At 37.9% G+C, this 14,167-nt stretch overlaps 1 protein-coding gene across 1 annotated transcript in view; it reads right to left on the reverse strand.

Moving 5' to 3' along the window:
- Window positions 1-14,167, reverse strand: part of fras1 (Fraser extracellular matrix complex subunit 1) — a 277,569-nt gene that overhangs the window by 24,549 nt on the left and 238,853 nt on the right. The window contains exons 41-49 of the mRNA XM_015031370.1: window positions 13,115-13,299; window positions 11,831-11,984; window positions 9,360-9,623; window positions 8,835-9,023; window positions 7,328-7,447; window positions 5,586-5,765; window positions 3,492-3,616; window positions 1,652-1,792; window positions 634-861 (exon numbers count right to left, since the gene is read on the reverse strand). Coding sequence (XP_014886856.1) covers window positions 634-861; window positions 1,652-1,792; window positions 3,492-3,616; window positions 5,586-5,765; window positions 7,328-7,447; window positions 8,835-9,023; window positions 9,360-9,623; window positions 11,831-11,984; window positions 13,115-13,299 — 1,586 coding nt within the window. The remainder of the gene's footprint in view (window positions 1-633; window positions 862-1,651; window positions 1,793-3,491; window positions 3,617-5,585; window positions 5,766-7,327; window positions 7,448-8,834; window positions 9,024-9,359; window positions 9,624-11,830; window positions 11,985-13,114; window positions 13,300-14,167) is intronic.

Below are 14,167 nucleotides of genomic sequence, written 5' to 3' on the forward strand. Positions count from 1 at the left end.
CAGGTCTGACTAAAAAAAATCAACCAGATCCAGAACTGTGCTGCTGCTGCTGCTGGTGTTCTGACTAGAACCAGGAAGATGGAGCACATCGCCTCAGTGTTAAAAGTCTTTCCACTGACAGAACAGACTTTAAAATACTACTGTTAGTTTCTAAATCAATGAACAACTTAAAGATCTGCTGTTGTCATTGCAACCTTCCAGACCTCTCATGTCTTCTGCTTCTGGTTCGGCTCTGCTTCCACAGAACCAGAACCAGACACGGAGAAGCAGCAGACAGCTTCACAAATCTGGAACAAACTTCCAGAAAACTGAAAAACAGCCGAAACACCGAGTTCCTTTAAATCCAGACTAAAATCCCACCTATTTAGAGTTGCTTCTGAGACATTATAAATGAAACATTAATCAACACTTTGATGTGTAACGACGACACTTGACAAAATAAAGTCAGCTGTTCACTGTGTGTTTTATGGCTTTATATTTTTGTGTTTTCATGATGTGAAGCACTTTGAGCTGCCTTGTTGCTGAAATAAACAAACTTGACTGACTGAAACCAGACAAATCAACAGAAACCCACCGTTTCAATCATCCTCCTGAAATAAAAACACCTCAGCGCTGCCACTCAGAAACACACACCTCCTTGTCGGCCTCCTCCACCATGAAGAAGACGTTGGTGCCGTCGGCCACGGTGAAGGTGAAGCGGTCTTTGAGCGAGTTGGAGCCGTCGTGGTTGTAGCTGATGCGGTTCTGGTAGATGTCGTCCATGGTGAAGGTGCCGGTCTGCCGGTAGTGCTGGCCGTTGCTGCTGCGCTCGATGGTCCCGTGGCGGGGAGGCTGGACGACGGTGAAGACGACGTACTCCGCCTGCAGGAGAAAACAGACGTTAACGACTTCGTATTTTTGTTTTTACAGCAGAAAAATTACACCAGGATGTAGAAGGAACTACAATACCTGATTTATTGATATTTGAATAAATAAATAGTTTTTAATCTGTTTTTTCAGTTTCAGATATTTAAAAAAAAAAAAGCTGCAGTCTCTAACTTTCATAAAAATATGTTTTTTACATCTTTGCTAAAACTGTCACCATGTTGAGACAGAAAAGATCAATCTCTTCAAAGCAACCAATCAGAGATTGAAGGTTTTAGAGCTACCAATCAATCTCACCTACTGGTGCTAAATGTGCTAATAATTTGTGTTTGTATTTAACATTTTGCATTGTAACAACATTAACTTGGTAATAATTAAAAGTAAAATGTTCGGATCTGGCCAAATTTATTTTATTTTTGAAATTTTGTGGCACAAAATCACTACAAGGGCCACAAATGGCCCCGAGGCGTCACTTTGGACCCCTCTAATCGAAGCTAAATTAAACTAAACGTTCAAGCAACAGAGAGTTTATAACATTTTAATCTGACCTAAAGTAGCCCTGAATTTTGTGAATGGGATTTAGTTTTAATCTGGCTTGGATATATTTCATTAAAGGAGATTCACTGGTTAATCCCAAAGTCCTCCAGAGACACAAAAAAGCTGAATCACATTACTGGCAAGACGTCAAATCTTTATGATTTGAAACACAAAATCCTCAGCTGACCCCAATAGAGTGTGAATAAAATAATCACATTAGCAGGGTGTGATGAAATGTTAATTATTTCACCTCTGTGTCTGCGTCTGTGGCCTTCAGCTCAAACTCAGTGATGGTTTTCCTCACGCCCTCCTGGACTCTCATGCCAGGAACCTGTAGCAGCGGCAGCGAGTCGTCCACTGGCTTCATGGTGATGTAGAAAGTCTGAGCAACCTGCAGGAAAGCAGTGGTTTACAGACTGCTCCAAACCAAAAGAAGCCAAAAACTCAAGCAAGAGTAGGAATACTTCAACATATTTTTACTCAAGTAGAAAAAGTCCAAGAAATGAATAAGAGTAAAAGAGTATTTGCAACATTTGTTGCATTTTCAGCTGCTGCAGTTTGATTTGACTCTGCGCTGCTTCAAACAAATGAAATGTTTTGAAAAAACTGTTCCCCTCCTCGCCTGTGGGGGCGCTGCACCAAAAACCGAAAGGAAAACCTTTGAACAATTAAACTAGCCAAAAATCTCCCACGCACTGTTAGCACTCAGGCGTAAAGGGCAAACGACCTTTCTCACGTTTTCTTTTCTCCTCCTGATTTCCATTAATTTGAATTAGCAAGGCAATTTTATGCATGAGGTGAACGTAGCTGGGGAAGCTAATGTGCTAATTTTTTACCCCTGAGCAGCTCCTGTGTCAGGTATATTTGATACAGGTCAAGCAAATGACAGGATCAGTGAAACACTGACCGCTGTGTTCAGCATGAAAGAGCATTCAATGGAAGAAAATGAAAAAGTGATAGTCGGTATGATGGAAAGGGACATTTCTGGTTAATCAAAACAGACAAAAAGTGTCAAAAGTATGGATCCACTTCGAACTTGATAGAAAAGATGAGTGCATAGATCAGTGCGTATGCTGCAAAATAGAACTGGCATTTCACAAATCAGGCAGACGGAAATACATTCTGGCTATCAATGAATGTATCAATCAGTCATAAAAAAATAGAAATTAAGAACAATTAAAACATCTATTTTATAATCAAATGTTTATATATTCATACCTGAGACTGAAAGTTGCCTCAATTTAAGATGATTTTTAATTTTTGAAAGTTAATGTGAAAAGTTTTATCTGTTTTAACATGTTAAAAAATTTGTCTTTTATACTTCAAACTAAAAATAATTTGTGAATTGCACTGCATTTTAAGCAATAAACTGTTTTTTTTTTAAAGAAAAAAACTGAATTGTTTTTACAACCATTTTCTCTTTAAAATATTCTTTTATCTACACTGTAAAAAAAACCCAATGTCTCTGAATTACGGTAAAATACCGCCAGCTGTAGTTGCCAGAATTTTACCATAAATTCTTTCAATATGGTAAAAATAATTTACCAAATTGTACAGTACTTAATACAATATGGTAAAAAATAAATAAATCTAAATATATTTTTTTTACATTAAATGCCAGCAGCATCTGGTATTTTATCACAAATTATAGATGTGTTTTTTACAGCATAGCTTCAGTAGCTAATAAAGGACAAGTTTTTATTTAATTACTTAATTAAACATAGTAATTGATAAATTAATCGATTAATAAAATAATTGTTTACAATCAATCAAATTTTATTTGTACAGCACATTTCAGCAGCAAGGCATTTCAAAGTGCTTTACATAATTAAAATAAAAACAGCATGTGACATTGAATAAACAGTGAGAAAGAGAAAGATTTTGAAAAAGATTAAAAAAGATAAAAACATTAAAAGCCCTCGATGAGACAAAAGCAGAACTTTTTGTGTGCTTTTGTAACATTTGGTGAAAAAACAACTGCGACATTATGCCAGAAAAAGATGCTATAGTGAAACACGGTGGAGGCAGAGTGATGGTTCCAGAGTAAATAAGACGGAACCTTTTCTCGTCAGCACCTTCCCCTCTTTTACCTCGTTTGTCCCGTCGGACACGGTGAAGGAGAACTGGTCAGCGTGTTTTTCTTCTTCGCTGGTATGAACATACTGGATGCTGCGAGACGCCAGATCAGCCTGAGTGAAGGAACTGATTCTGGTTCCTGGAGGAAAGAAACATTAAAACGCCATCAGCAGATTTATTAATTCATGCAAATTGTGTTTGTTTAGGCTTGCAAGCTTTTTTTTCCCTTCTGATCCACTTATATTTAATCTCTTCTTCTGTAGAAATCTGACTTTTTTATTAAAATATTTAAAGTTTTGTTTATGGTTGTGCAGACAAAGATAAAAGTTTTTTGTTTTTTAACTATTTTACAATTTAAAAAAGAAAAACAAGTATTTTGCAGCCAACAACTACAGAAAACTGTGATAAAAGTCAGAATTGTTAGAAAAAAAGTCAGATTTTTAATTTATTTTTTTCAGTTTCCCTAATCCTCTTCAGTAAAACTGTAATTTTTCCTACAAATTCCAGGACGTACTGATTTGGAGCAGCATTGAGACTCTGTTTACACACAAACCAGATCTGACATCTTCAGTTGATGAATTCGCGTTTTGACGTCTCTGGCTGCAGAACGGGTTCACGGACAGAGATCGTTTAGTCATCCTGACATTTCTCATGCACCATCGATCCGCTGCAGCCGTCAGCCAGCTGTGCATGTTAGCATGAAAACGACAGATTGACTAGCAGCAAAGATCCGGAGGAGCCTGGTGGCTCTGAGGTGAAGTGAAGCTCGGAGAACGGAGGGATCATCAGCATGCTGCAGCTGCATCCAGCCAGCTGAGGGATCCATTCAGCCGAGACCTGCTGCAGCACCGAGGCTGAAGCTGCGCTCTGTAAAGACGAATTCTTCTGTTGTGCTAACAACAGATACTTGTAGCTAGTAAAAACACACAGGGCTGCAGTTGCTCTTCAGTAAATGGATCAACACTTTTAAGATGATTTCTGATTTCAGAAAACCTTTATATTAACCTGAAGCTTCCACTACAGAATGTCAAAATAATTTAGTTTCGATGGCGTCTTTGAACAATATTCACATAAAGGAAGTGGAAGATCTACCACTTTCTGTAAATTAGATTAATTGGATAGATCTGAAAGTAACTGTATGATGACGTTACTCTAAAGAAATTTTAAAGTTTTAAAAATAAAAAAAAAATGTTGGAAAAAAAAAAAAAAAACTGAAATTTCTGTGGTTTTTTTAGAACATTTTTGAGAGTTTTTTTTTTTGGTAATAATTTACTTTAACCAAAGAGTAATTTATTGCCCTAATAATTTAGGTCAGTAATTTATTACCCTAAATTATTTTAAATTAATTTAGGGCAATAAATTATTGTAGTCCTAATACTCCTTTGTACAACCCAGATTTTCCAAACGTGAAAAAATAAAAAAAATATAAGTAAGCTTTCTTTTCTGAGATGTCAACAAACCTTTTAAAGTATAAAGAAAAATTAACTTGTTTTGTGACAAGTGAAATAATCTTCCAGTGGAACAAGTATTTCTGGTCTAGTTTCTCATGCAAATATCACATAAACTAAGACAAAAATAAATTACAAATAACTTTTCAGTAAGATGTAGGAGCTTGTTTTAGGTAAATATTGATTGAAAAAATTTAATAGCTTTTTCGGTGCATGAAAAACGAGCCGTTTCAAAAACCTTACGATCGGTAGGTAACATTCGACGGGCACTGTCCCGTTGCCTAGAACTAAAGGTGAGCTCCGGCATGTTTGGTCAGCTGGTTTTACTGCTGCACAATGGCTGCTGGAAAAGACGAGCATTTTGCTGTCGACTTACTATTTAGAAACCATTTTCAGCTTTTTTGTTGGTTGTGCAGGAGGCTCTACTTTTGCTTTTCAAAGATGTACGGTTGTATAATTGCGCCTCTGTCAGCAGCTATTTTCACGCGTGAGAGTTGGGGGCATGGCCAGCAGCAGCTTAAGTGGATTTAAATTGACAAGACACAATAAAAGTAAAATAATCTAATTATCCAAGAAGGATTTTGTGCAAAAAATGTCATCAATATTTCTCTCCAAACCTGTTCAATAACAGGTCACCTCTAAGTATCCTTCTGCACCCACCTGGGTTGGTGACGTGCTCCAGCTGCCCCAGGCTCGTCTGCTTGGTGATCCGGTAGACGAGTTCGCCCGGTTCGCTGTCCTGGTCGCTGGCCGACAGCTGCAGCGTGGTCAGCTTCTTCACCGAGTTTTCATCCAGCACTAGGCCTTTGTTGGCCACCACAGAGGGAGGAAGATGATCCTCTGGAGAGGAAGACAAGCATATGAAAAAACAACTCACTGGAGAGAAGCAGGAACAGATCAAACTTTTCAAACATCAGGGAATAAAACCAAAACAAATGAACTGAAGAAGACAGTTTTAATTCACTATTTTATTACTGTTTTTAATAATGTCTTGTGATAATTTTCTACATTTCGCATCAGAGACAAGGTAAACTAAAATATAACAATTTTTTTTTTAGTTTGGAACCTGACTGGAACAAGAGCAAAACACTAATTTAACAAAAGAATATAAAAGATAAGACAACTTTTATTTCAATTACACTAATCAATAAGTCATTGAGCTATTAGGAATAATAAGCTACAAAGTTAAAGTTATAAAAAATATACATTAAATGTTTTTTTCTTCTAGCATTTAGCAAATAAAAATAATTTTGGGAATTCTAACCAACATAAAAAAATAAAAAGTTTAGTCTGATTTAACTTCAGGCAGAAATAAAAATAACTCAGTGTCTCTTTATTTGGTGTATAGAAATATCTCGTTTAAACTGTTTCTACTTTCAGGTTTTTAATAAAATGCTAGATTATACTTTATTACAAAACTGCCTTTTGAATATTTCCAAACCTTAAAAACACCTAATAAAAATTCAAGCATTTTCAAGGACCAGTTTGAACCTGAACAGATAAATTTAACAGGAGAAGGAGCAACAGAAGAGGATCCAATCCGTTATAAATGTGGAAACAGGGTTAAAAGTTAAAACTGGTAAAGTGAAAAGGAGAGAGGTGAACAGAAACCCTGCTGACATAAAAAATATAAGAACAGCGCAGAAAGCTGGTGGAAAATAACAAATGGAGAAGCTGTTGAGCTGCGAGGAAGAGAAAATCTGTCAGGAATCACAGCAGGTTTCAGCCTCAGGAGGAAGAGCTGAAACTCGAGTCTGGAGACCCGGAAGGCAGGGAAGATGAAATCTGAGCTATACAACTAACTACACCGCAAAAAAGGTGTTGTTAGTCTACTTTCAAATGCAAATGTCTTCGTACACTTTAAATAAGACAAAACTAACTTACAAGTAACTTTTCAGCAGCTATAGGAGGTTGTTTTTATCAGAATCAGAATAGGTACTAGTTTACAAGTTACACTGGCAGATTATTTCATTATAACTAGTATTTTTTTAATCAATATTAATGAATTACTGACTTAAAACAACCTCCTATTTCTAGCTTGCAAAATTACTTGGTAAGATTTTGTGTTTTTGCAGTGTACTGTTTTGACTTCAATGCAATCCCCAAGTTATTGTCCAACAATTACAAACAAAAGAAAAGCCGAAGCATAACACAAAAATCAATTCATACTCCTTTCAAATGGATACAATAAAATAATTTGTGGGAATTTGCGGGGTTAATTAAATGTATCGGTAGTGCTCTGAGGACTCTGAGGACGTTTTGTATTCAGCTTGTGTCCCGTGTCGAGCGCAGGACAAAGGCATAAATCTGTAGTAATTGCCTTGTCTTCGCCAACAAATGAAAGAACAGTTCAGGCCGTTCTCTTTTTAGCTGCAGGTAGCGGCGAGCGGAGGAAACCTCACCGAGAACGCTGATGAAGAACGACTGGTCGATCAGTTTGTTGCCCTCGGGATCCACCAGGTTGAACTTGAAAGACAGGCTGCCTCCTTTCTCGCCTTTCTCGTGGCTGAACCGCAGCAGGCCTGCAAGAAACCAGAAACAGAAAACACCCGTTGTCATGACAACTCAAAGCACGCCGCTGACTGCTGTGGCTGCTACACATTATTAAATCGCGTCTGATTACGGCAACTTCAGCTCGAGTGAGACGAATCAGGAGCGCCGGCTTTACCTGCATCTAACAGAAAGAACTTCATATTTGTTTTCCTGTGTAAATACAAATGAGTGGTGTTAATTTTTACATGCTTTTAATTTGAAAAGCCTGTTTTTTTTTTAACAACAACAAAACACTTTCTTTTCCAGCAGCCATTGTACAGCAGTAAAGCCAGCTGACAAAACATGCTGCAGTTCAGCTGGGGTTGCTAGGTAATGGGAGGAATTCCGTTGGGGTTGCTAGGTAACGGACGGAATTCCACTAATGTTGCTAGGTAACTGGCTGTGCCTGCTGATTTGTGTCATTATAATCTGAAGTTTTTCGAAGGAGCTTGAGATTGTGATTGACAGCGCTAAGTTAGCAGTGGCAGAAGGGAGAGGAGTTTTATTTTTATCACAGATTATCTGTTTCATGTCATACTGACAGTTTCTACAAATGTTTTTTTTTTTTTTTTTGCAAAAGTTACATACTGCACCTTTAATGTGTTTTTGTATATTTTAAAATTATTTTTATGGACGAGAGAATAAGCTGAGAGAGAAGAACGGCGATATTACGAGTTCATAAGCATTTTTGACGATTGTTTTACCTTTAAAGATAGATATAATAAGGGATTTGAATAACATGTCAGAAAAGGAAAAACATTGAAGAAAGACTAAAAAACCCAACGGAATAAAATATGAAAAAAATAAAAATGAAAGTTAAAGAAATACATAATTTTATAATTGATTATTGTACGTGCACACTGTTGGTTTTCAGGAGGTGTATTTAATTTTTTCATTCATTCATTTTGGCTTCAAGTTTGTTAACTAAATTACAATATTTTGGAAAACGTCACTTGTTTCCACCATTTGGTTACATTTAAACAGTTTAAAATGGGATAAGGACCAGATCAAACTTCTGATTTTGACGACATTTATCAAAAATCTCATAATCTTTCTCTCAGTGTTTAGCAAATAGAATTTTTTTTTAACACACGTAACATAAGAGAAGTTTGGTCAGATTCAGACGGTGAGGGGGAAAACAAGTTGTTTGTGTCTTTTCAGAAAACTTCTGGTGGCAAAAAGTTTACAAAAGCAGCGATTCACTTCTACCACGACTGAGTCAATTTAAAAAATATATATTTTCAAGATTTTTTCTTTCTAAAATTAAAACTTTAAAATGTCACTAAAAAGCAACATAAAACGGGCTGCAGGTGAGGAAACAGTGAACAGTAAAAGAAGACAAAGCAGACAGTAGAAAATAAAACTTAAATCTGTTACCTTGGTTGACGTCCTCCTGCGTGAAGCTCTGAACGGGACCTTTGACAGAAACCTTCTCCACATGGCTGCCGCGGCCCAGCTGCAGCTTCCCCGCCGGCGGGTCTTTGGTCAGGATGTAGCGCAGCTTCAGGTTGTCTGAGTCGACGTCGGAGCCCTTCAGGTTCTGCTCCGAGATTTTAGACGAAGTTCCTGCAAAAAACAGAGCATACAGTGAGCTACTTTTAGTTTTACTAATCGATTATTCTCACGATTAATCAGATAAAAAAATCAACACATTCTGTAGATTTTTCATTAGGTTGAAATATAATCAAAAATACAAAAAAACATGAATAAAGAAAATGAACAATTGCAAAAACACAGCATTCCTTCAGAGAATTGTAGAAAGGAATGTTTCTGCAGCTAAAAGTTACTTCTAACACGTCAAAAATGTAGCTTAGCTTTGTCCTTTTTCATGTGTGCCAGCATATTTACACTAAAAGCTAGACAAACAGAAGTTGTGTTTTGCAGTGTAGTCGCCCGTCTCACCTGCAGGAAGCTGCAGGCCTCTGTTGACGGTCATTCGCGGCCCCTCGCTCCTCCTGACGTCCATGGTGAACTGCAGCAGGCCCGTCTGGGTCTGCGTGCCGTCAGTGAGGGTGAAGCCCATTTCGTCGGCTCCCCCACTGACGGTTTCGGGCGTGTAGACCAGCAGCCGGTCCAGAACGTCCTGGTAGGTGAAGGTGGATCCCTGTGTGAGGACGCGCCCGTTTTCCAGTGGCTGAGAGTAGAACTGCCGCCGGCGAAGTTTTCCTGAGGAAACACAGGTTTGTTAAAATGTGGAATAATTTCAGCATTAAACTTAGACAATGTCCAAAAACAAAGTTGTTTAAATTATTGCATAAAATATATGATTATTGCTTCTGATGTGGACCAAAAAGCTGAACTCTGGTTGGTTGAAGTGGTGTGGAAACCGCTTCGTCTACTTTCTAGTGCAAATACCTCAATACTCTAGAAATAAGACAAAACTAACTTAGAATCAACTTTTTTTAAACAAATAATTCATTGATATTCAGAAAAAATGTTGGCGTTCCACTTAGGCCTGTCAGAATAAACAACAAATCAAGGAATCGCATGATAAATTGAAACAAACTATAATTTCCATTTGTATGTGAGAGTTTGGTGTTAGCAGGAGAAATGGCTCATTTTTCTTTACCAACAAAAAAGGAGAAATCTTACAACTGCTAAAATCTGACACCTCTCCATTGTGTGAAGAAGAAAGTTGCACTCAGTGTTGGCTTTAGGGTTTTTTTTGTCAGTAGTAATTGGTGTAGCGCCCCCCACAGGCGAGGAGGGGAACAGGTTTTTCAAACAATTTCTGTCGTTTGACACCATGCGGCTGAAAATATAACAACTGTTCCAATTTTATTCCAGATCAAACCAAGACTCCCGGAAGAATCAAGTGTGAAAACATTTTTAGTTCATTAATTATTTTCACAGGAGAAATTTCTAATTCGGTACATCATTCATAGAAAAGATTCATCTCCAAGGCGAGTCAATAGGTTCACCCTTGCAGCCGGAGAGCGTTCCCCTCTGATAAATACGTTTGTTTGAGCGGCTCGCTGGAGTGAGGACGATAAAGAGTTAGCCAGTTAAAAAGACAAACTGCCTGGGTTTCGTCATCTTGTCTGAAATCACTCAGATTCCCGCTCGGTCCCATCAGTCGTACTCAGCGTTGGTTTTACAGCGCCGTCACACTCGACTTCACGGGATGTTTTACGGTGCTTTAACTGCAGGCGGGATGTTATTACAAAATGTTCACACTGGGGGGTGTGTGTGTGTGTGTGTGTGGAGTTTAAGAGAGAGATGGAAGATGAAACCAGGAAGGCGGCAAATTGAGAATTTTTTGGGTGGAATAATCCAGGAGACGGCCGTCATGTATAGACACTCGAGGATTGACAGGAAAAAACAACAACAACAACTCGGTCCCAGGATTTTAGACACTAAAGTTGGTCTGGATGATAAATTGCTGAATCTGTGATCTGTGTCTTGTCTTATGAAGCAATTTCTTTGAGCCCACCAGGCTTTGGCATCGTATAAAGAAAGAAAACTCATTTTGGGGCAGAGAGAGGAATCTACGGAGGTCAGCCGGTTTGAGTGTGTGAGGAATGGCTGCAGACGTCGCCGTGTTTGTCTTGTTTTAGGCAATCTGTGTGTCGGAAGTGAGAGTAATGTGTTTATCCCTCTGTGTGCGCGATCTTCTCCATCACATTCAGGATAATTTACAGTAGAAATACTTCAACGTCACCGCTGAGCTGGTGGTTCAAATGGGACAAACTATCCTACAAACGCTCCATATGCACTCAGTCTGTGTGCTGCTGATGAAGGTACAACATGATTATTTCAAGATATTTCTTACAGTTATTAATTAGTTCTTGTGACATTTAACAATACAAACTAAAATATAACAATGTTTCATGTTTTGAAATGTTTATATACAGGACAAAACACAAATTAAACACAGAATCCTACAGTTTCAATAATGTACAAAATATAAATAAAATGCAAATATCTTAGTAGACCTTAAATAAGATAAAACTAACTTAGAAGAAATGTTTCAGCAAGATGAAGGAGCTTGTTTTAACTCAATAATTCATTTAACATGGCAGATTATTTCATGTACAACCAGAGGTGGGCAGAGAAAAAAACTACTCAGGCAGAAAGAAGTGACTGAAGTACTAAGTTAAGTGGAAATTTTGGGGTTTTAAGGACTAACATTACAATAATTCATATCAGTAACAAAAAACAACAAAATCAGATAAAAGAAAACTTTTCTAAATCAATTTCATTCAATAAAAACCTCAAGAAACTTAAATAAAAACTGCAGGTGTGTGTCTGGTGAAATTTTTTTTTTTTCTAAAAAATGCCAGAGCATTTTAAATCCTTTTATACTTTTACTGTGTTCTATGTTGAAATGAAGAATCGTATTAATCATCTATGTTGCTTATGTCTGCGCTCACCATAGGTTGGGATCCTGACGACGGTGAAGACGAGTTCGTTTTCCGGCTTGTCGCCGTCGTAAACGCTGAGAGACGAGTTGGTGACGACGACGCCGGAGTTTTCCTCAACATGGACGCTGCTGACGGAAACCGTCAACTCAGAGTCGATTTTACTCTGCAGGACCAGATCAGAGAGAAATGAGGAGATAAAACCCGGAGGGAAGGAAGGAAGGAGGGAGATGGAAACACCAGAATCTGAATCAAAACTCAGATTTCAGTTTGAGCCTCTAGATAACTTAGGTACCAGATTTCTCACCCTGATTAATTCTGTTTGATTTTAACTTAATTTTACAGGTTATTTTTTGCTCTAAAGATGGAAAAAAAGCTTTAAAATATTTCCAGATGCTCTATTTTTATTTTTTTTACTGTTTATTGCTGCAAACGTTCACACTGCTGACAGCCTCATCAATTCAACTGGAGTCTAAAAACAGGATTAACCGGGTGATTGAAGATGGCAGCGATAGTTAATTTAGATTAAGTGTTTCTCAGATTACATTAGATGGATTATAGATTACAATAACTTCCAACATTTCAAGGTGTGCAGGTTTGTAGATGACAGTGAGATCTATGATAAAGTCTTCCTCCAGATGTTAATAAAACAAGTTGTAAGCTGTTTAAAAAAGCTTAAAAAACTGGCTTACACTGCAAAAACATAACATTTTACAAAGTACTTTTATGTAGTTTCTAGTGCAAATATCTTATAACACTTGAACTAAGACAAAAATTAACTTGCAAATAACTTTTCAGCAAGAATTAGGAGCTTGTTTTAAGCAAAAATAGTTCTTAATGTTGACTTTAAAAAACTGCTAGTTCAATTGGCAGGTTACTAGGCAACGGCCGGAACTCCACTGGCGTTGCTAGGTAACGGGCAGTACCTGCTGATTTGTGAAGATAAATTCCGTACATTTGTTCCAAAAGCGAAAAACATTAACTTATTGCCAAAAAGCAGCTGGGCGGTGTTCTTTAAACGCTTGGGATGTTTTTAGAAACAGCACAAACTCAAACGGAAGGATAAAAATGTAGAAAATTTGAATTTTGTATAAATAAAATCCTGATCTGCTTGAAAATCAAAGATAAAAGAAGTGGGGACTGGTTTAAATACTTTTGCTTCTAAATAATTTGGGAGCATCAAGTTGATTAGAGAAAGCCTTTTTTTAACCACAAAAAATCCTCACGTTCTTTTATAACCAAAAACAAAATGCTACGGTATGTTTGTCTCAGCTGTTGCACTGCGGACGTTTCTACCTGGATGTTGATCTCCACACTGAACGTCTCCGTCTGGCTGTACCCGTCGCTGATGTAGAAGCTGAAGACGTCCTGGCTGGCCTTTTGCTGGCTGTCCTGGACGTAGAAGACGTGATCAGAAACCAAATCCTCCACAGAGAAAGGAACATCTGGAGTCACAGCGCGCGAGCCGCCCACCGAGCCACCTGCAGCGGCACAAAGAGAGGCGCAGCCGTCACAGCTGAACCGTAACAACAAGAACTGCTGGCCGGGAATCACTTCAACAATACGGTCAACATGTTTACAGGGAGTCCTTACAGGGAGTGTTTGTGCATCAACATTGCACAAACACAAAATCTTACCCAGAAAAGTTTGGTCTAGATTCTAGTACAAATGTCTTAGTACTGTGAATTAAGACAAAACTAACTTACAAGTAACTGTTCAGCAAGAAATAGGAGGTTTTTTTAATTTAATAATTTGTTAATATTGAGGAAAAATTTCTACTGCCGTTGGCTGATTATTTCACTTATAACAAAATATGGTTCCCATGTTATTTACTTATGGATGGATGGATAAAATGCATCATTTTCATCTTTTCGCCCCTCCCCCACCTGCTGCTGATGCCTGCAGGTCTTGTATTAATCTCCATCTCTGCTCGTCTGTTTCTGTCGTTTTTTTCTTACTACTCCTCCACAGAGGTCAGAGTGCAAAGCTAATAGCTGATCAATGATCTAACATGGCTGCCTCTGTTAAAGCTTTCCTTTCCCTTTGTGGAGCCATTATCTTGAGCTCCGATATATCCAATAACTTTCAGGACTTTCTGGAATCTGCTTCAGAACCGGAGGCTTTAATTTGATTTCCTCCGTCCTGCTCGTGCAGAGCTACATTTGCCAGGTCCGTTTTCGTCTCAAATCAGCTTTCAGAGGATAAAACATCAGAGCATTTGATCTGCAGCGTTTCTTTTCCAGGACATTTAGCCGGGATCGTTTGAATGAGACACAAACATAAAAGTGTAAATTATCGTGAGCGACGGGTTTAATTGGATTTGTTGCTTTGTGCAGCTGGTGAACTGAA

Source organism: Poecilia latipinna, unplaced genomic scaffold (assembly GCF_001443285.1).
Source record: "Poecilia latipinna isolate Pla-1442-1.1 unplaced genomic scaffold, P_latipinna-1.0 Scaffold204, whole genome shotgun sequence".
Taxonomy (NCBI): domain Eukaryota; kingdom Metazoa; phylum Chordata; class Actinopteri; order Cyprinodontiformes; family Poeciliidae; genus Poecilia; species Poecilia latipinna.